Genomic DNA, 22508 nt, shown 5'->3' with positions numbered 1-22508 from the left:
TTAGAACTATAAAACTGTTAGGAGAAAACAGAGAGGTAAGTCATTGTGAACTTGGACTAGGCAATGGTTTCTTAGATAAAACAGCAAAAGCGCAAGCAACAAGGAAAGTAGATAAACTGGACATCATCATCATTAAAAAGCTTTGTACTTCAGAGGACACACCAAGAAAATGGACAGGCAGTTCACAGATTGAGAGGTTTTTGTACCATGTATCTAATAAGAGACTTGCATCTAGAATATGTAAAGAACACACTCAATAAGAAAATAATTCACCCAGTTAAGAAATGGGTGAAGGATATGAACAAGCACTTCTCTAAAGAACAGATGTCCAAGAAACACAGGAATAGCTATCATTAGCCATTAGGAAATGAAAATCAAAACCATAATGGGTACCACTTCATACCTACTAGGATGCCTATATAAAAAGGCAGATAACAAAACAAGTGTTGGTGAAGACCTGGAGAGACTGGAACCTTCACACAGCGCTGATAGGAACGTAAGAGGGACCAATTACTTGGCAAAATAGTTGGCAGTTCCTCAAACAGTCATAGAGGTATCATATGATCTATAATTTCACTTCTAGGTATAAATTTACTTTTGTAAATTACCTTAGAATCAGGATTAGCTAAACAGCTTAACCATAAATTAGGCTGAGAGTGTGTTCAAAGGAAAAAAATATTATCTTAATACTAAGTAAAAACCATCTCTCATGGCACTCCTGAGTACCATAAAGTTGGGTTGGGAGATTCCAGTGAAAGATAAAGACAATGATCTGATGATAAATCAGAAAAAACCAAGAACTGCAGGATTCCATACAGAAGTGGGACATAAAAACGAGACTAAGAGACATGGACAAGAGTGTGGTGGTTGGGGGGGGGGGGGAGGGAGGAGGAGGGGAAGGGGGAGGGGCACAGAGAACTAGATAGAGGGTGACAGAGGACAATCTGACTTTGGGTGATGGGTATGCAACATAATTGAATGACAAGATAACCTGGACATGTTTTCTTTGAACATATGTACCCTGATTTATTGATGTTACCCCATTAAAATTCATAAAAATTTATATATAAAAAAAGATAAAGACAAAGGGATATCCCGGGAGTGGATCTGGACTTACAGTTCAAGCTCCTTGAACTTGAATAAAGTGAATAAAGAAATCACTTTATTCAGAATAGTTCTGAAAGGAGAGTCAGCTTTACAGACCTCAGAATTCCCCAAGGTGCATGACAGTTCACCTTCCCAGGGAAGATGCTGGGACTTGTCACTATCATCCCAGGATGGGATGGAGTAGGAGCGGGTGGCGGGGGGGGGGGGGGGGGGGGGGGAGGGGACAGGGAGTTCTATTCCTTACACTGATTTCGGTGACCTGCCTTTCCCTCTCTGTTATTATATCTCTTGTTTTCTGGATAAACCAAAGAGGGGAAAGGGAATGGTAATTATTTTACTAAGCCAGAGGCTGCTGTTTTGTTTTTTATTCTGGAGGCAAATATGTTATTAGAAACCTTTATTGGTGTTTTGGAAAGTCAACAACAATGTCAATGTTCTTAAGGCATCAATCTATTGAGCAAGGTGGTAAGATTATACACGGTATTTACAGTACGAAGAACAAGAGTGTAAACCGTGCACTGTGAAGACAGAGCAGAGATATTAATTCCACGGTGGAGGGGAAGCAAGATCTCCCTGGAAGAAGTGGTATGCATACAGGACTTTGGGGTATGGATAGAATTGTGAAAGGTGAGTGCATTAGAAATAAATTCCTCAAGAAACAGCATTTAATTATTCCACGAACATTTGTTCATTGCCCAGAATAATGCAGGTACCGTGCTGGGTCCAAGGACAAAAAGCAAAGAGGTGGACTAGTATACGCCGGGCTTAGGAATGTTGAGTAGCTCACTGCAACTTTTGTGTGAGTGGACACTTGTGTGTATCTATGTGTTCACGCACATGCGCATGGTGAGTGTTCGCAGTGTGTATAGAGGGCTGAGCGTGCTGAAGGGGGACTGTAGCCAGATCATGGAAGGTCTCGAATGCCTTTGTTTATTTAGGGGGAAAGCACAGGTCTGTCCTCAACTTCTGGGTGTTTCTAGCTTTGAGACTTTGGGCATGTTATCTAATCTTTCTATCCCAAAGATTTCCCATTGGTAAAGTGGGCATACCAATGCCTATTGTAGTCATAATGTCTGTAAATCATTGATTATAGTTTCTAGGTTTTTTTTTTTTTTTTTTTTTTTTTTTTAAAGGGACAGAGAGAGTCAGAGAGAGAGATAGATAGAGACAGACAGACAGGAACAAAGAGAGATGAGAAGCATCAATCATCAATTTCTTGTTGCGACACCTTAGTTGTTCATTGATTGCTTTCTCATATGTGCCTTGACCACAAGCCTTCAGCAGACCGAGTGACCCCTTGCTCGAGCCAGCGACCTTGGGTCCAAGCTGGTGAGCTTTTTGCTCAAGCCAGATGAGCCCGCGCTCAAGATGGTGACCTCAGGGTCTCGAACCTGGGTCCTCTGCATCCCAGTCCAATGCTCTATCCACTGTGCCACCGCCTGGTCAGGCAGTTTCTAGTTTTTGAGGGCTTTGGTGAACCGTGGATGGTTTGGGGAAGGAAAACAACTGACAGAGGTTTGAGTTTTTTAGAGCTCCTTATGGAGGCCGTGGTTGGAAGGTTGAATGCAGGTGAGAGGGTGGGTGGGGTGGGGTGTAGCAACTGAGCAAGGTTCTGGGAGACCAGGGAGGAGGGCTGAAGCAATAGGCAAGAGCTGAGGACCAAAACTGAGGCAGTGAACGAACGGACAGAAGTAATAACCATTTAGGTGGCCAAACGAGCTTGCGGACTGTAGGAGGTGAGGGTAAGAGAGAAGTCAGGAATGATGACAGGCTCCTGCTTATACCGCAGTTCCGCTAACCTGGATCTGTGACTCAGGGGGAGGGGCAGCCCACAAGAAGGGGTGGGAAGGATTGACAGGAGGGAGGAGGCGAGAGAGAGGCTGGTTCCCTGGAAGGGAGGCTGAAGGAGCAGGCTCCCTCAGAATGCCAACGGTACGAGAAAACGTGAATGCCTCATTCTTCTGTGAGTGTGGGACATGGGGCCAGCAGGCCCCCCATCCTGAACAAGCCAGTTGTAGAACTGCCAGGGTGGGCCTGATACTGGGACTTCTCCTTAAAAGGCATTGATGAAGGGCTTCTTTCTGACCTGTGTCCCATGCGACTGACACCCTTTCTTCTTCTAAGGCAGACCTGGGAATAATCCGCAGGGTTCTTCCGAAGGCCAAGTGCACTGGTTCCAATTCTCCTACGGAACCTCTTCCACCCCAGGTTCTCCCAGAACCTACTCCGTGTCTTCAGGTCTAATTCTGAATTGTTTTCAAGGACAGTTGTTTTTATTTTTATTTGTTTTGTGACACTGTTCCTTCCACTTCCCAATAATGGTGGGCAGAAGGTGGGTTGGAGTGGGGGGGGGCAGGGAGTGGCTAGCAGCAGTGGAGTGGAGTGAAATCCAGTCATTGTAGAGGGAAGGTGCAGTTGTCTTTAGCCCAAAGCTCATCTCTGAGGTGGTCTGACATTCCACCCAGAGGTGTCAGGTGGTCGCCCGCAGGTGAGAAGACACAGTGACAATAGGAAGACCAAGTTCCCTGCTCGGGCTTCTCCTTATGAGAAGGTAGAAGTCACTGCCCTTTAGTGTTTAAGACTTGAAGGACAACCCAAGGCTTGTCTTTACCTGCAGAGGGGGACAGGGCTATCTCACTAGGGTGACTTTAGAGGTATTTTCAGAAAACTGACTTCATATTCCTGCAATTTCCCTCTGCTGGGTTGGTGGGGCCTGGGCACAACCTCAAGGGACTCTTACCTACAGAATTTCCCTGGACTTATGCCCCCACGGTCACAGAAGGGGCTCACATTCAAATGTTATATGTAATAAAAGCATACAGCGTGGTTCAATTCAGATATGGGCAGTATGTCATAAGGTGCTCCACATGGAAACACCCAGGCCTGGCTTCAGGGGTGTGTGGCATGTGCCATCACACAGGGGTGTGGCATGTGCCGTCACACAGGGCTCTGTGCTCAGAAGGGCCCTCTACTTGGTTTAATGCTTGACTGTTGCCATCTTGAAATTCACAATCATTTCTGAGTAAGAGAGCTGCAGTTTCATGTTTCACCGGGCCCTGCAGAGCTCTGAGGGCCTCTTGTCCTGCTAGGAGGGCGAGCAGCAGGCGATGGAGAGGTAGGTGTTAAAGACAGACGAGCATCGAACTGAGGCCTAGTAGCATCAGGGGGCTTGGGGGAAATTGCAAAGGGAATGACTTGCTCAGTCTCCAGTTCTGTGTGGTTAACTTCTGAGTCTCTTCACCAAGTCAGTCAGCATGGGTGCCCTCGGGGTCCTCATTTCCCTTTAGGAAGCCTAACTCCACTAGAGTCGGTCATTAATTCTTTTGTATCCCTGCTGGATGGTGAGTTCCTTAGGGGCCAGAGCTCACTCCTAGTGTCTGCTGCACCATACGCAGAGCTTGGACACAGTTGGTAGTTTATAAAGAAATAAAGTGATAGCAAATTAAAATCTTCTCCAGGTGCAAATGACTTAGAGGTGGGTGGGGAAGAGAATGTTGATCGGCCTTGAAGTCAAGAGAAGATTTCAAGAGAAGAGGTGCTACAGACAGACATCCAAGACAAACTGCACCAACATAATGATGTTGCCTGACGAGGTCTCTGTTGGGGCATAGTGTAGTGACAGGGCTTATGCTCCAGACGCAGACAATTCCTGGGGCAGCCCAGGCTCTCACTGTTTACTAATTACATGAACTTTGGCTGAATCATTTTCTTTTGGGGACCTTGCTGTAAAGTGGTGAAAACAATTCCCCTACAAAGACTCTTAGCATATTTTAGGATGGAGGTCAGGGCACAGGAGACTGGAAACAAAAAAAGACTTTCTTATCAGAGGATATCACTCTATCTATGTATCTGTCTATGTATGTATATATGTATGTATGTATGTATCCATCTATCTGTCCATCCATCCATCCAATTAGATTTAATAAATATTTGAGATTATTATTGCTGTTCTTGTTTTGGTAGTAGAATCCCCAGTACTCATCATGATTATTAGTAGATTGCAAGCACTTAACAGATATTTATTGGTTGAAAGAGTTACACTGACCTATGAACTTCCTATAGGAAACTATTCTTCCTTCAGTATTTCCTGAGTATATGCCACCACCATCTGCCCAGATATTTTAGTCAAAAGTCTTCATTCTTTGGTCCTGGCTGGTTTGCTCAGTGGTAGAGCGTTGGCCTGGTGTGTGTAAGTCCTAGGTTTGATTACTGGCCAGAGCACACAGGAGAAGTGCCCATCTGCTTCTCCACCCTTCCCCCTTTCCTTTCTCTCTATTTCTCTCTTCCCCTCCTGCAGCCAAGGCTCCATTGGAGCAAGGTTGGCCCGGGCACTAGGGATGGCTCTATGGCCTCTGCCTCAGGTGCTAGAATGGCTCTGGCTGCAACAGAGCAACGCCCCAGATGGGCAGAGCATCACCCTCTAGTGGGCATGCCGGGTAGATCCCGGTCGGGCACATGTGAGAGTCTGTCTGACTGCCTCCCTGCTTCTACCTTAAAAAAAACACAAAAGTCTTGATTCTTCGACTTATGGAGCACCTATTAGGGACTAGGCACTGTGCAGGGTACTGGGATGAGGAAAGCAGGGGAGCTCAATCAGCTAGACCCAACCACAGCTCTACAGGATGTCAGAGAAAAAGGAAACAGGAGAGCTTATCATTTGTTCAGTTTTCCATTCACCATTAGATGTAGCTCATAAGTGGAACATTTTTAAGAGTTCTTGGCCACACCTGGGAAAAGGTGTAGAGGTACTTATAATCCACAGCCATCTGGATCAAGTAAAAGCCAGGGACACAGTGCAGTGGTTCTCTGGGAATTGCCACATTTTGGAATTCTCCCTGTTTGTGAAAACTAGGAAGAAATACTACTTGTTTTGAATCCTACTGGGATTCCCCATTTCTGTCCAGCCTCTCTGTTAGAGGAGGTAAATGAGCAGGAAGAAGAATTAAAAAGGTACATGGAAAGTGACTTGGCTAAATCTTTGGAGAAGCCAACTGAGTGAGCTAGCTGAGTGAGCTAGCTCCTATCTGCTGAGTGTGGGCTGTGCTTTATATATCTCTGTCTATTTATAAAGAAGAGTTTCAGAAAAATTCTGTCACTCTTAGGCTTGTGAGTCAACAGGCCCGTGTGAGTGTGAGTGTGTGTGTGTGTGTGTGTGTGTGTGTGTGTGTGTGGTGGAGGGAGAAATTTGGGCACAAAGCATGTATGTACTTGTAAAAAAGTATTTGGAATGTGTGTGTGTAGAATGGGAGTTTTCTGTATTTTTTTTTTAGCGTGAAGAGAGTGTATATGAAAGGGAAAGTGGACGTGTGTGTGTGTGTGTGTGTGTGTGTGTGTGTGTGTGTGTGTGGTGCAGGTGGTGGGCAGAGTCAAGGGAACAGCCAGCCTCTCCCAGATGCAGACAGTGGTCTGAGAGATGAAGTGTTATAAAAGGTGATTGTTTTCCTTTTAGACCAGCACACAAGTCTTTCAGAAGCCCTTGACTTCTCTCCTCCTCCCTGTCTTGTTAAAAAGGGATTAGAGTCCAATTAAGCCATTGAATCCCAAGGTAGAGATTCCTGTTTAAAAACAAGACATACAGCTTCAAAAAAAATACATCGGTGCAAGTTGAGGTTTGTCCTATCGAGTTGCCACCTGCATGGTTCCAAAGAGTGTTTTCAGCAGAATACCCACCATGCAGTTCTTAATTACTCCACCTCATACCTCCAGTCCTTCACCTTCTAAAGGGCCCTCCAACCTAAATAGCCACATGCTGTAAGGAGTCCTTGTGCTGCTGGAGTGCCACATCTGCCCCCTGGCTGATCTGCTTCAGTGGGCAACTCAGTGACCAGGCTTATTAGTAATAATATTATTAGCTGATGCTTATCAGGTACTTAGTATGTGCCTGGCATCGTGCTAAGCACTTTGTGTACAGAATCTCATCAGGTGCTCCATATGGAAACACCCAGGCCTGGCTTCAGGGGTATGTGGCATGTGCAGTCACACAGCGCTTTGTGCTCAGAAGGGCCCTCCACTTGGTTTAATGCTCGACTGTTGCCATCTTGAAATTCACAATCATTTCTGAGTAAGAGGGCTGCAGTTTCATTTCACTAAGCCCTGCAAATTATGTAGCCGGTCCTGAAAGCACCCAACAACCTATCATTCCTTTTTCTTTCTTCCTTCCTTCCTTCCTTCCTTCCTTCCTTCCTTCCTTCCTTCCTTCCTTCCTTCCTTCCTTCCTTCCTTTCGTGAGAGGAGGGGTGATGCAGAGACAGACTCCCACATATGCCCTGATCAGAATCCAGTTGGCAAACCCTGTCTGAGGCCAAAGCTTTGCCCATCAGGGGCCATGCTTGAAATGGAGCTTTCTATAGCGCCTGAGATGGAGTCTCCACAAAGCCATCCTCATGCCTGGGGTCAATGTGCTCAACTCAATCAAGCCATGGCTGCGGGAGAGGGAGAGAGAGAGAGAGAGAGGGAAAGAGAGAGAGAGAGAGAGAAAGGGGAGGAGGAGAGAAGCAGATTGTCGCCACTTCTGTGTGCCCTAACTGGGAATTGAACCAGGGACTTCCACATGCTAGGTTGACGCTCTACCACTGAGCCAACTGGCCAGGGCCCTACCATTTCTTTTTATTCTTTACACATGATATGTCATACCTTGCCAGAGGATGGAACAGTAAAATTTCAAACTGTGATGCCAGGATCCTACCTAGAAAATGGGTGCCATTTTCTCCTTGAAGGGTAGTTCTTTAAGGGAGCAGACCCATGTAAAGTCACTTAATGTGGGAAAGCAAAGTATCTGTGAGAATGTGACAAGTGGTTAAACTCCTCTAAGCCTCAGTTTTCTCACCTGTTAAGTGGGAAAAACAACAATAATACCTAATACACAGGCTGTTTCAAGGATAAAATGTCAGAGATCACAACTCTGACACATACTATTGATACATAAGGCATTAGTTCTTATTATGCATTATGGACGCCTAGAAGGAACTAAATACACAGTTTTGCTTGTGACATGGTGTGGATCACTTGTGACATGGTGTGGTGCCTGACCCCAGGGCTCTGCTCCCTACCTGTGCCATGGAGCTAGGAAGAACATCTGCTCTCTCCAGGTGCTGGCTGACCACAGAGGGGCTGCTGGAACTGATAAGCACGGGGGTGCTGATCTCCACCATGTGGCGCCCTGAGGGGGAGTGGACCATCCTGTTGAGAGTGTTCAAAGCCGTTGTGATGGAGAATTGCCCGGACCCCTTCCTCCTAGAGCCAGGGCCCCTTCGGAGGGTGGACATGCTGGCAGCTTTGCCTCTGGACGATGAGGACATCAGGGACATGCTTTTTGTGCGGGATGGCTGACGGCCTTTGTGCTTCTCCAGCAGGTGTCTTGCAGTGAGGTTTGGCTGAAAAGGCAGAAGGTTTGATGAGAAGTTGGTCCTCCTGATCTGACCCGAGCAGCTAAGCCTCACCCAGGCTCGTCTGAAGCCGGTTCTGAGCCCACCACCTCACTTGCCATTCCTTGCTCACTTCTATCTTCTATCAATCTGTTCCAGTGTCTTTGCTATAGTAATAAACTCTCACACCTCTCTTGAAAGGAGGTCTACTCTTTCTCTCTTCTCCTCAGGTCCAAAGGGTTCATAATAAGCCATGATATTTTCCCCTGGTCGGGAGCAACCCCTCCTTTCTGCATTTCCCCCAGCCACACCTTTCTTTCCACCCAGTGGACTTCCCCTTCCCCTTCGCCCCCCCCCCTCACTCCCCCACGGGGGCGGCTGCTGCTCCTTGTGTCCCTGTGGCCCCCGTGCTTTCCCATCATGGCAGCTTTCATGTAACCACTGCCTCTCCTTGCCCCCACTGGACCGTTAGCATCTCTGCTGTACGCCAGAGTGGGTGCTGAGTGTTTGTGGAATAACGTGTGAATGAAGTTGCTCCAGTTCATACATTTGGTAAGTGTTTGAGCCAGAATGTAAATCCATTCAGGATCCTGAATCTTTATACTCAGACCATCTTTAACTAGTTCTTTTAAATACTTCCATCTTAGCATCATTTTCTTTTGCTCTCTACTTCTTAGTGGTGTGCTGCTAAACCAGCAAAACTAACAAACAAAACCCTGATCTGTAGAGTCTACCAATGTCTGTGGTGTAAATATCTACCAATAGCTTAACAACGGGCTAGCAAAATTCCTGAAAATATAACAACCACTTCTTGCAATCTAGTACCAATCTAGTTCCAGCACAACCACTGACCACATTATATTTTGATACCTTGCCCACCAACGGTCCCTGTAAGTTCATTTCCTTTAGAAACCTAAAATATGTTGACAAAACAGGGGTTTGTGTGAATAAAAGTTTCCAGAACAATTACTTAACTTTGTATTATTATGAGTATCACCAGTTGCCGCCTAAAACCACAGGTCTGTCTCGTATGCCCACCTACAAACTTTTCAATGACAACGTACAGATGATGAAAATAGCCAGTTAGAAAATTTTAAAGCAGATGTAGTTTCTGCCTCAAGAAGCTTGTAATATTGTTGGAAAAAAAATCATCGAGTATGAGTTGGATCATTATAACGTCCACTTTAAAGATAAGAATGCTGAGGCCAGGTCGGGGTGACTTATACATGGCAAAGACAAGCATGGAACAAGCGAACAAGAAAATACCTGATAGTGATATGTGTTCTTCTGTGATAGAGAGTGACGGGGGGAGGTAGCTGCTTTGGATTGGGGGATCAAGGAGAACCTGCTGAGAAGGTGACATTTAAACTGAGACACGGCCTGACCAGATGGTGGCGCAGTGGATAGAGCGTTGGAATGGGATGCGGAGGACCCAGGTTCGAGACTCTGAGGTTGCCAGCTTGAGCGCAGGCTCATGTGGTTTGAGCAAAGCTCACCAGCTTGGACCCAAGGTCGCTGGCTCGAGCAAAGGGGTTACTCGGTCTGCTGAAGGCCCGCGGTCAAGGCACTTATGAGAAAGCAATCAATGAACAACTAAGGTGTCGCAATGAAAAACTGATGATTGATGCTTCTCATCTCTCTCTGTTCCTATCTGTCTGCCCCTATCTATCCCTTTCTCTGACTCTCTCTGTCTCTGTAAAAAACAAGCAAACAAACAAACAAAAAAACCGAGACACGGAGAAGAAGAAGAAATCAGCCATGTAAAGCTGAAGGTAGAAACATGCCAGCAGAGGGAATGTAAACTAGCAGAAAGGTCTTGAAGAGGCGGGGGCAGGGCAGGGCTGGGCACACTCAGCCCTCTGAGAGGAGGACACAAAAGAAACGGAGAAGGCAGGAATGGAGCGAGCGAGACTGTAGAGATAATCAGGGGCCCAATCACAAAGGGCCTGGGAGGCTTCAAGTTTGTTGTAGCGTAAGGAAGCCTTTGGCAAAATTTAGGCAGAGGAGAGACATGATCTGATTTATGCTTTTGAAAGTTCGTGCTATGCTTTGGCAGTTTCTTACAAAGTTAAACACATACTTAGCATCCAACCCAGCAATCCCACTCCTAGATAATTACCCTGGGGAAATGAAAACTCATGCTCATTCAAAAAATGATATGCAAATGTTCATGGCAGCTCTAATTATAGTTGCCAACACCTGGGAACAGCCACAGTGTCTTTCAACTGGTGGATGAATAAACAAACTTTGGCACATGGTACAATGGCATAGGACTCAACAATAAAGAGGGATGAACTACTTGCTACATGCAACAGTGTGGATGTGTCTCAAATGCATTATGCTGAAGGAAAGAAGCCAGACTCAAAAGGCTACATTCTGTATGATTCCATTTCTGTGACATTCTGGAAAGGGAAAACTATATCAACAGAAAACAGATCAGTGGCTACCAGGGGTTGGGAGTCCCGGAAGGAGCTCTTTACAAAGGGGGAGCATTACCTCATGTTTGTTGGGACTGTTGGAACGACTCTACATCTTAATGATGGTGGGGTTATTCTGAACGCATTAATCAAAACATGTAGAACTGGACACCAAACAGTAGATTTTACTGTATGTAAATAGAAATAAAGACATCAAAAGCTGTTATTCCAGACTACAAGGAGGCAGACCAATTAGGAATTTATTGAAATTGTTTAGACAAGCTCTGATGGCTGTCTGGATTGGGGACAATGTCCTTCCACTCCCCAGAGCACGTATCCCTCCATTGTAAGAGGACAATATACACTCTTTTGGTTTAATGAGTAAAGTTCTTCACGGTCATTCGCAGCTACAATGAAGTTAACTTTTTTTTCTGCTTGCACCTAATTGTCTGTCCCCAGGTGAGCAACACCATCAGCATTTCCATCAGCAGCCCTGACAAAGGGCTCCATGTGACTCGTGTTCTGCCCTGTCCTCTGCCAACGTGATTAATGGCTCAGTCTGGGAAGGATTGCACATCTCTTAAATTTGCACGCACTCACTTGAAACAGTATCCTTCAGGTTCATTGGGCTGAGCAAGATTCCTTTGACCCAGGCAGGGCCTGTCGGAGAAGTCTCGACAAGAATGGGCGTGAGCTCAGCGTTTGTTCTACCACCTTTTCATCCAGGTGCAATTCAATAAATCAAATGTTACATTAACAAGAAAAATCTTGTTTATGCCAACCCCCCCCCCCCACAAAAAACCCACGTCCCTCTCATAAGAAAGCTGTCCTTCCTTCTGATCACTTTGCGTGGCATTGGTAATTCAAAACTTCTTTAAAGAGCCTTCAGCAAGTGCTCGTCTTACTAACAGGACCAAAGTCAAAATCTAAACACTGCTTTAGAAAGCTCAGTTGAGATTTCAAGTTATTTTTGAAAACCAGGTTCCCAGATTAGAGCTGCCACTTGATCATCTTCTTCCCTTCCTAGCAATTAGGAGAACGAATGAAGCCATGCCTTAGTTTGATGATCATCTTGAGGATTCTTGTGATCATCAATTTTTAAAGGATGGGGAGTACTCAAATAATCATTAAATGTATAGGTTTTGGGGAAAAAGGGTGTCAGAAATGGGTACCGAAATCATTGGTGCTCCCCTCCCCCAGTTATGAAGAAGCTTCTTAAAATAACATAAGGGACCGTGTGAGCTCTCATCAGTGGAAATTTTAGCACTTCCTAGGTGACCAGGTAGATATTAGTTGTAGCTGATCTCTGTCCTTAGACCCTTAACCACTGTCTCCCAATCAACAAAATTGTTGCTCTTCAGCTAATATTGCTTGCTGGACCCAGGAAATGGCTTCATCACTAACCTAGATACACAAGTCAGAAAGAGGGTTGGGTCCTTGACCACTTCCTCTCCTTTTTACCCTACTTCTGTCCAAGTCTGGTGGATCTGCCTCTAAAAAGGTCCTTGAATCTGGCCACTTATTTCCAATCTACTGGTTAAAGCTCATGTCACCTTCTAACTGAGCCAGGCAGTAGCTCCTAACTGCTCATTCTGTTTTTCTTTTCTCTCCCCCTTCTTCAAATCATTCTTTCCATTGTCACCAGAGCAGCCTTTAAGAAACCCAATCTCATGGAATCATCGACTCACTCTTTCAACAGCTTCTATTGACTTCTGGATCAAGCCCAAACTTCGATGATATGGCACAGACAATAATATTCACCAAATATTCTACACATTTTTCCACACTTCTCAGCTGACCTAAAGACAGGTTGGGCTATACTATATGACTGGTTCAGGCCAATGGGCTATAAGTGGGAGTGACAAGTATCACTTCAGAGCTGAGGCATTTACTGATATACAACTCACTCTTCCTCACTCTTCCCCTGCCACAAAAATTGGGAAGTCCATGTGATCCAGATGTGCCGCTTACAAGATGGCCCAGCCTTATTAGTCTGGGATCTTGAATGAGTTAGGTGTGCAGAGCCTCTCACAATTCTGTGTTAAACATATAGTGTGAGTGAGCAATAACTTTTTCTTTGTTAAGCCACCCAGATTTGGGGGCTGTTTATTACCGTAGCATAACCTTACTCATCCTCATTAATATAGGATGGTTTACAAAACTCTTGGAACCTGTCTCCCATTTATTTCCCAGGCTTTATTTTTTAGTTGGTCTATTACACTCTAAGCTCCAGCTCTAGTATTCTTATGGTCCGTCGGATACATCACACTTTCTCTTCCTGCAGGACTTGTGCACATTTCTTGGACTAAGCTTCCCTTCTTGCTCACCTACATAACGCCTAATCATCTGTCAGATCTTGGCTTAAGAGGCTTTTGCTAACCCCCAACTCAGACAAGTTGCACATCAGACACTTCCTCCTGTCAAGTTCCCTTTGCTTCAATTATCACACTTATAATAGCTTGGTTAATATCTGACTTTACAATCTGAAAGTAGGGACGCACAACTATTTTGTATCTTTAGAACTTAGCACAGGACCAGACATAGCAGACATCCTTTGAAAAATTAGTTGAATGACTGAATATATGTTTAGGATGGGGGGGGGGGTGTCACATAGTGGTTTTCTAATTTTTTTCTTGGTTACTCTGACAACCTCCTAAATATTTTTCTGTCCATTCACTTGTTAAGCAATTTTTTTTTTTTTTTTTTTTTTGCATTTTTCTGAAGCTGGAAACAGGGAGAGACAGTCAGACAGACTCCCGCATGCGCCCGACCGGGATCCACCCGGCACGCCCATCAGGGGCGACGCTCTGCCCACCAGGGGGCGATGCTCTGCCCATCCTGGGTGTCGCCATGTTGCGACCAGAGCCACTCTAGCGCCTGGGGCAGAGGCAAAGGAGCCATCCCCAGCGCCCGGGCCATCTTTGCTCCAGTGGAGCCTTGGCTGCGGGAGGGGAAGAGAGAGACAGAGAGGAAGGCGCGGCGGAGGGGTGGAGAAGCAAATGGGCGCTTCTCCTGTGTGCCCTGGCCGGGAATCGAACCCGGGTCCTCCGCACGCTAAAGCAATTTTTTTAAATGGAGTACTTGTTCTGTGTTAGGCTAGCTTGTAAAGTACAAGTAATATACCCATCAGGTGTTTAGAGAAGATATAAACAAGTGTTCAAATAGTTGCTGAAATCTTTTGGAGAAAGCGGGTTTCTAGCTGAGCCTTGTAGAACGAGTGAAATTTGATCAGGTAGAGAGAACTGGGTGGGTGTACCTCGGATGGACCTCAGCAGGAGGAAAGGCATTGGGAGACTGAGTATTTATTAGAGATAGAGGACCGGCCTCTCTGGACACTTCTTCCATCCCTCCCTTCCACTTTCCATCCCTTCAGCGCTGATCCAGTAGATGGAGTATAGAGAACCTTGAAAGCAGTATAGTATTCTGGACACACCATTCACTTCAGAACCTACTTTGGCTCTTATGAATAAAACAACTGGTTCCTTCTCGCCAATTATGCCTCTGTTCTGTTTTCACCCTTCTCTCCTAGAGGGCGGGGAACATGCCTCTTATTTCTTTCATAGCTCCCCACTGCTTACTGTCAATGCTGTATGCCTGGTAAGGACCCAATAAATGTAGTTCATCAATGAATCCTCTCTTAAATTTTTAATGACCTGCTTCAAGCTAGGGTGAGGCTGAAATCTACAGAGGTTAGGGACTCCCGGTTATATTAGGTAAATAGCCTAGCACGTGTTCTTTCTTTCTTTCAAAAACAAACAAGTACTATGTGCTCATGTCAGAAGATTTACCAAATACAAGCCAGCAGAGAAAAATGAAAGTCACCTAGAATTTCACCATCTGGTCATCACTACTGGTAATATTTTGGTACGTTTCCTTTAAGTTCCTTATCCATTAATACACACACATATATTTATAAAGCTAGTTTTATATAGTTCAATTTGTTTCTTTTGATTGCGATAAGAAACATGTAACATAACATTTACCCTATGGGCCCTTTTTAAGCATGCATTTCAACAGTGTGAAGCATATTAACATTGCTGTGACACAGATCTCCAGAACTTTTTTACCTTCTAAGTGAAACTCTATACCCATTCGACTTTATTTTACTTAACAACAGATCATAAAACATTTTCCCATAATACTAAATACTTTGTAATACTGAGTATTCTTCTCTAACATTATTTTTAATAAGTATATATTTTTCTACTACCATTGTTTTTTTTCTTTTAAATACTAAATCCTTATTGTTGTTTTCTTAAAAGATTTTTTAAGGTTATTTCTTTTCTTTTCTTTTTTTTTACCATTATACACAATGCTAAGATGAATACTTTTGCACATTTTATACCTGTATCTCTACATATTTGTTTTAATATTACCTTACCATAAACTCTCAGATGTGGAATTGTTGATTCAAAGGAGACGTACATTTTTTAAATTTTATTATTATTATTTTTTTTGTATTTTTCTGAAGCTGGAAACAGGGAGGCAGTCAGACAGACTCCCGCATGCGCCCGACCAGGATCCACCCGGCATGCCCACCAGGAGGCGATGCTCTGCCCACCTGGGACGTTGCTCTGTTGCAACCAGAGCCATTCTAGCACCTGAGGCAGAGGCCACAGAGCCATCCCCAGCGCCCGGGGCCAACTTTGCTCCAATGGAGCTTTGGCTGCGGGAGGGGAAGAGAGAGACAGAGAGGAAGGAGAGGGGGAGGGGTGGAGAAGCAAATGGGTGCTTCTCCTATGTGCCCTGGCCCGGAATCGAACCCAGGTCCCCTGCACGCCAGGCTGACGCTCTACCGCTGAGCCAGCCGGCCAGGGCCCAGGAGACATACATTTTTAACATTCTTGAAAGGAGCTTGAGTTTTGATGTGAGAGGCTATACCAATTTACATTCCGATTAGCAGAAGGAAAAGGCTCATTGCCCCACACTCTTGCCAGAACTGGATGTTATCATCTGACATCTTTTCTTTAGAGACATTACTTAGTTCTGAATAAGCCTCAGATCAAATAGAAATTGCTCTCAGGAATCACTGTGGGATGTGCATCTTCCTGAGTAAGCTTGAATGAGATGTAGAATCGATACTCACGTACCTCAACAAACAAGATTGGGAAGATGCCTATTTTATCGCCTAACTTTCCTTCTGCCCAGTTCTCGTCCACTCGGCTGATCACAGTGATGATATCATCCTGAAAGAGAAAAGGCCTCATGGTCAGTGAGTACTCACAGTTCTCACGAGGTGAAACTTCTCTGTGGACACCAACTTGGAGTCCCAGATGGTGTAAGGTGCTAGGAATGCAGCTCTTTCACAACTTAGTTACATAATTTTCCTGCTAACTGATCTTTCTCCATAAAGGGCAGGATCTGGATCACCAAGACAAAAGAGAAAGAACTTGGAGGATCAATGGACTTAGAGATGTTTCTCATTTTCAATCACTAGCAGAACCTGGACTTTTCATTTAAATTAATCTGATGAGGAAATCAGAATGAAAGCTATCAGGAGACCGACTGATCTCTTTGCAAAAGGAAGAATGAATTTTATTCTGATTTTGAAGACTTTTCGGAATCTATCAACATTTAATGTATCAACTGCAGAGTGACTTTTAATTCAAAATTTTCTTCTTGCAAAAGGTTATATAATATGTTTGCACTGATTGTAGAAACATTTGAAAACACAGGTAAACAAAACGAAGACAAAATTCTACCACAAGGCAGGTATAATCACTGTTTACTCCTTGGTTAATACCCACCCCGGATCCTTTTCTATGAAGATAAAACACATATTCATGTACATATAAACGTGTTCATTTTAAAAATCTTTTCCAGAAACATACAAATGAATATAATAAAGTAATACATTTTAGCTGTAAAGCTTGGTGAATTTTTACATTGACATGGAACCCCCATTTAGATCAAGAGTCAAAGAACATTGCCGGAATCCAGAAGGCCCCTTTGTTCTCTTTCCAATCACCTAGCTAGAGTAACCACTCTCCTGACTCCTAGCATGCAGGTTCATTTTGCCTATTCTTGTATTCATACAAATGCGGGACATGTTGGTTTTTCACTTGATACCATATCAGGGACGCTTTCCCCCATCTGTACCTGCTCGTCTGTCTAAACCTGAATACTTATCCACGGATCTCTTTGACCTTCTGATCCATGGCCCTGAGTAATTTAAACAAATCCAGATCTAAATTCGTTTACTGCGTTAGGTCTTTTCTTAACTTTCCTGTCTTTATTGCGATTTGCAATTGCACATTTAGAGGTTATTATTTCCTTAATGCCTATCCTTAATGCCCATCGGGACATAAAGTCTATGTGTGCAGGGCCTGTGTCTATTTTGTTTATTTTTGTGTCCCCGGCACCTAATACGGTGGCTCCCCGTTAGGAGTCATCCACTAAGCTTTCTTGAATGCATGCATGCACGAATAAATGAATGTGTGAATAAACTGTACGACTGAATAAGACAGAAAATGTGAGGAGATGATCATGCATTTAATTTGGATATGCTGAGTTCAGAAAGACCATGAGATTTCCTTGTGAAGTCTCAGCCTCCCAAAGCCTTCCAGAATGGATTAAATTCTTTCTTCTGGTTCCTCGTCATCATTTCCCATTTCTGTGTTTGTTCCCTCTACTAGACTGCTGGCTCTGTGAAGGTAGGGACAGTGACTCATTATCTTATCCTCAGTGGACAGTGTGGCATGAATGAATGAGCTGGTGGAGTAAGTGTCCCAGTCTGCAATTCCCGGGGGGGGGGCAAAACAAAAGAAAACAAACAACCCCCCCCAAACAAATAATGCTACCTGCCTATGTCTTCCTCCAGCTGTGTCCCCAGAGCCCAGCGTCTAATGTCTGGCACAAAGTAAATACTGAATAAATGCTTGTGGAATTGAACTGTCCTCCCTCTGGCTGTAGCTGATGTATAGACTTGGCAGTTTGGGCTACAGAATGACCTTCCTTAGGGGACTCACTTGGACATGCCAAGACAATAATGGTCAGTATTTCAAATACGGAGGACAGCGAGGTTATCTAGTATGAAGGAATCTGAAGTAAATCTCACTTCTGGTAGTGGTGGGACAAAAATGATTTACAAAAGAGAAGACTGTCCCTGACCCAGTCTAGCAGTGCCGTTTTTTTTGTATTTGATTTATCATACAAAGTAAAGAATAAAAACCACACCGACTACGGTGTCTATGAGAAAATTTGAATGTTTAAGAAATAATAAATACTGAACACAGGGAATTAAAGTAGTCTAGAGAAGTATAAAGGCCAAAATAAAATTTAGGGTAATTAATGTCCTTGGAAAATATATCTTGTAAGAGGTTATCTGTTTGAAAGGTATAATTATGTTATGGTGTGTGTTTGGAATGTTTGGCACGCAATGTTTACAACAAAATAGACTTGTGAATGAGAAGCATTAGTTGATGAGAACTTGGTCAGCAACAACAGTCTTATAGATTCATGATAAAGAGGTAAGAATGGTAGTTTTGCAAGCAGGCTATCAAATGATGTTTGTAATTTTTCGTCCACCTGTCTGTTTTTCCCACTACTCTGTCCGAGGGCGGGGACTGTGACTTGTTAATGCTGTGTCACTGTGCCTGCAAAGAATAGGTTCAACGTGATTGCAGAATGAGTGAATGAAGGCGTAAACACTTATTTTTGTAATTGCAATAGAAAAGGCTTAAGGATTTATATCAAACTGTTATTAGTATATTTCTCTAGTGTAGTTTGAATTATACACACATATGGCATATATAATCACATATACGTATACATACATATATACACTTATGTATAAAATATGTATAATTAAAAAATAAGCAATTATTAAGCAAACAACTCCAGGTTCTGCCATAGTCTGTATGGGGTCACTCATGACATTGGCGGCTGCCCAGAACCTTACCTTAAGGAAGGTCAGGCAGTCCTGGTTGTCACTCTTGTCTTTATTTCGCAGGTCGAAGTTGTAGAGGGCTCGGCAAAGGGGGGGTGGCTGGGGCAGCTGCTTGATGACTTCTACCAAGTTGGCCGGGAAGAACCCGCTGACTCCATTGACCTCCCCCTGGTACCAGTTCTCGTCCAGCTGTCGCCGAAGGAGAATGACGTCTCCCTTGTTAAAACGCAGGTCACCGGGATTCTGCCCTCGGTAGTTGCGTAAGGCCTTTGCTCGGGGCACCTGCAGTGGTACAGACCAATAAAACAGGTACTTGGCTTAAAGGCTGGAGGGACAGAATGAATTACATTAACGATGAACCACTGAGCACTTCTAGTCATCTTGTGGATCTGCAAACAATGTTGCCAACAAAACAGAGTGTTATGTATGAGTAGAATGAGGCGATGAATTACATGTAGAATTACATAGTAGAATTATATAGTCTGTGGATTGTATCATTGAGATGTACACTCTGATCACCCCCATTTCTAAGTAGGGTGACTGAGGCACAGAGTAGTTTAACACATAACTTGCCTAAGGTGACACGGTTGGGAAATGGCAGATATGAGACCTAAACTCAGGCTACCTGGTTTCAGAGTGATTAAGAAAACTTAATCCCTATGCAGGGAATAGAATTTTGGACTTGACTCCATAGCTATGCGAACTTGAGTGAGTCAGTGACTCTTTCTGGGGCCCGAGCACTGATTTTGAATTCTGGCTCTACCTTTTTTCCCTTGTGTGCCCATGATCAAGTTCTTTAATCTTTCTTAAAGCAAACTGACTTATAAAATGGGATAATAATAGAATACCCATCTAATTAGGTTAGTTGCAAGGAATAAGTAATATTCATAATACTTTTAGAATATTGATCGGTGGGTAGTATGTGCTCAATAAAAGACATCACCTATTATCATCACCTGTAATGGAGGGCTAATGGTATCAGTTCTACATGGTCCTCAGTATCGATGGAAAGAAAACTGAGCTGAAAACTCCCTGAAAATAGAAATTGTTATATGATGGTGATGCAATGTAACTTGTCTTCAGCCTGTTCTAGAAACTGTAAATCTTACAAGTGTTTGCATCATTAGGAAGCACAAATGACACAAAGAAATCATTAGTCAGAAATCAATCATCAATTTAAAAAAATTAGCAAAAGAATCGTCACTTGTCAAATTGGTTGTCCATCTTAATAATGATTTTAGTCAAATGTATTCTTTTTTTTTCTAATTAAAACGAGTTTCTCCACACAAAAATGGCCTCACTCAGGTCTTCTTGAAGTCAGTTTGGCAAACTGAAAGTTCTAGTAGCTTAGGTTTAACAGAAAGCCTGCCAGGGTCACCTGGGATTGTGCTTTATCTTGGGCTTCTCTCAGCACCGGGGTGAAGTTGCCCCTCTCCTGGGGGCAGTCTTGCTATTCGGAAGGGGGTGTAAGAAGGCATTAATTCAGCTCTTCAAGGACCTTCTGAGTCTGCAGTGTTCATTTGAAAAGAAATTTGAAGCAGCTTAGGGGCAGAGATGAGACCTGCACATCATCGTATTGCTGATGGATGGCAGAGCAGTGCTTTCCTGCCGGTCCCTGGACACCGTACGGAGAGCCCAAGGGGGGAGAGAAACCGCCGGAACACAGCTCATCCTCCAGAAGCCAGTGAGCGAAAGTGTGCATGCTAGGAGGTTTATTTGTACAGTGTTGTGAATAAATGGAATTGGCTGAATAAATTATGATGCACCCATACAATGCAATACCCTGCGGTTATTAAAATTGATGATGTCGATCTATAATTAATCACATTGAGGTACTCATACTGGTGAATATAATAGAAGAGGTTAAGACAGTTGTGTAGACTAGGTAAAAACACATACACATTTTTACCTGGGGGAAAATGCTAGGGGGCTATACTCCAACATGATAAGAGTGGTGATTTCCAAGTAGTGAGATTTTTTAATATTCAAAAAATTGTTTCCCTAAGTGCTTAGCTGTGCTTTCACACTTTTCTTATTTTATTTTATTTTAATTTTTTTTTCTGTATTTTTCTGAAGCCAGAAACGGGGAGAGACAGACAGACTCCCGCATGCACCGGACCGGGATCCACCCGGCACGCCCACCATGGGGCGACGCTCTGCCCACCAGGGGGTGATGCTCTGCCCCTCTGGGGGGTCGCTCTGTTGTGACCAGAGCCACTCTAGCGCCTGGGGCAGAGGCCGAGGAGCCATCCCCAGCACCCGGGCCATCTTTGCTCCAGTGGAGCCTTGGCTGCGGGAGGGGAAGAGAGAGACAGAGAGGAAGGAGAGGGGGAGGGGTGGAGAAGCAGATGGGTGCCTCTCCTATGTGCCCTGGCCGGGAATCGAACCCGGGACTTCTGCACGCCAGGCCGACGCTCTACCATTGAGCTAACCGGCCAGGGCCCTTCACACTTTTCTACAATGAAATGATTATGTTCCTTATTAAAATTGGATAGTAAAAATAAAATAAATAAACCTGGGGATGTAAAAGACATGGGAGGAATTTAGGAAAAAAAATAAGCCACCCTAAGTAGGATCAGCAAACCACGCAACCAACTCTTTGGAGACGTTCCTTACCTGAAAAATAAGCTGATATTTTGATGAGAGCAGAGGATTTGTGGGGAGTGATCTGATTCTGATAAACTCTTAGGGTTGGCTTGATATCAGAGAACAAAGTTGTCCCTCATATTTCTTCTCCCCAATTTTCCATTGAAATAAATCACATTTTTTCCCTCTGGTTACACGACCACCTAGAACTGTAGTCCCATTTTCCAGCTTCCCTGGCAACTAAGTTCTGGCCAATAAGGTCTAAGTAACCTTTAAGAAGTGTTTTTACTAGGAAAGACCAGTATTGTTTCTGCTTCCCTCCATTTTGCTATGTGGAATGCAGATGTGATTGCTGGAGCTCTAGCTGCCATCCTGAGCAATGAGGATGAATGTCACAGCTAAATAGGAAAGGAGGTAGTCTGGGTCGCAGAGTTGCTACTGAGGTCCTGTACTGCTTGACTTCCAGACTTCTGCCTGAAAGCTAAATAAACATTCATCTTGTCTAATGCACTGTTATTTTGGATTTGTAAAAGGAAAAGAAACACAAAGAAAGGAAGAATTTTAGGTGATGGCACATAATCAACATAATCAACAGTTCAAATGCTATAGAAGTGTTTACCTAAAACTTATATACTCTAATTAATCAATGTCACCCCATTAAATTTAATTTTATAAATAAAACTATAAAAAAATTAAAGCCCCTTTGACTTTGCATAGTAATAATACCAATAGCTGATATTTACTGAATGTTTCTTCCTATGTGCCAGGCACTGTGCTAAGCACTATACAATGTATTTATTCAATTTTCGTAGCAAACTGTGATTGGAAAACCAGGTATCAGAGTTTAAAAAATTGCCCAAGTTCTTTTTTCTTTTGGATATCACCATGGTCCGTGTGAATACCCAGCAGTCAGAGTCACTTGTAGGAAGCAGTCCAAGTCACACTGTGGGGGTGACAGGCCTGAATATATGTATTTTATTAAACAGCAAGTGGTCCAGTGGCTTTGGAATATAGGACTACTACTGGGCACAACTAAACTCTAGAGAGCTTTAGAGTTGATTTGAGCTCAGGTCTGTCTATCCTCAAGCCAGCCTCTTAACCAGTGTTTCTCAAAATGAAGTCTGGGGTTTACCTCTATTAGAATCC

General features: G+C 43.8%; 1 protein-coding gene across 1 annotated transcript in view; it reads right to left on the bottom strand.

The window, feature by feature from the left end:
• The window catches only part of SH3RF2 (SH3 domain containing ring finger 2), a 121979-nt gene that overhangs the window by 52331 nt on the left and 47140 nt on the right, over nucleotides 1-22508 (bottom strand). Inside the window, exons 3-5 of the mRNA XM_066341697.1 lie at nucleotides 18789-19058; nucleotides 15979-16074; nucleotides 8157-8480 (exon numbers count right to left, since the gene is read on the bottom strand). Coding sequence (XP_066197794.1) covers nucleotides 8157-8480; nucleotides 15979-16074; nucleotides 18789-19058 — 690 coding nt within the window. The remainder of the gene's footprint in view (nucleotides 1-8156; nucleotides 8481-15978; nucleotides 16075-18788; nucleotides 19059-22508) is intronic.

This window comes from Saccopteryx leptura, chromosome 6 (assembly GCF_036850995.1).
Source record: "Saccopteryx leptura isolate mSacLep1 chromosome 6, mSacLep1_pri_phased_curated, whole genome shotgun sequence".
NCBI lineage: Eukaryota > Metazoa > Chordata > Mammalia > Chiroptera > Emballonuridae > Saccopteryx > Saccopteryx leptura.
Note: the sequence above shows the minus strand (reverse complement) of the source record. Positions and strands in the feature narration are given on the sequence as shown.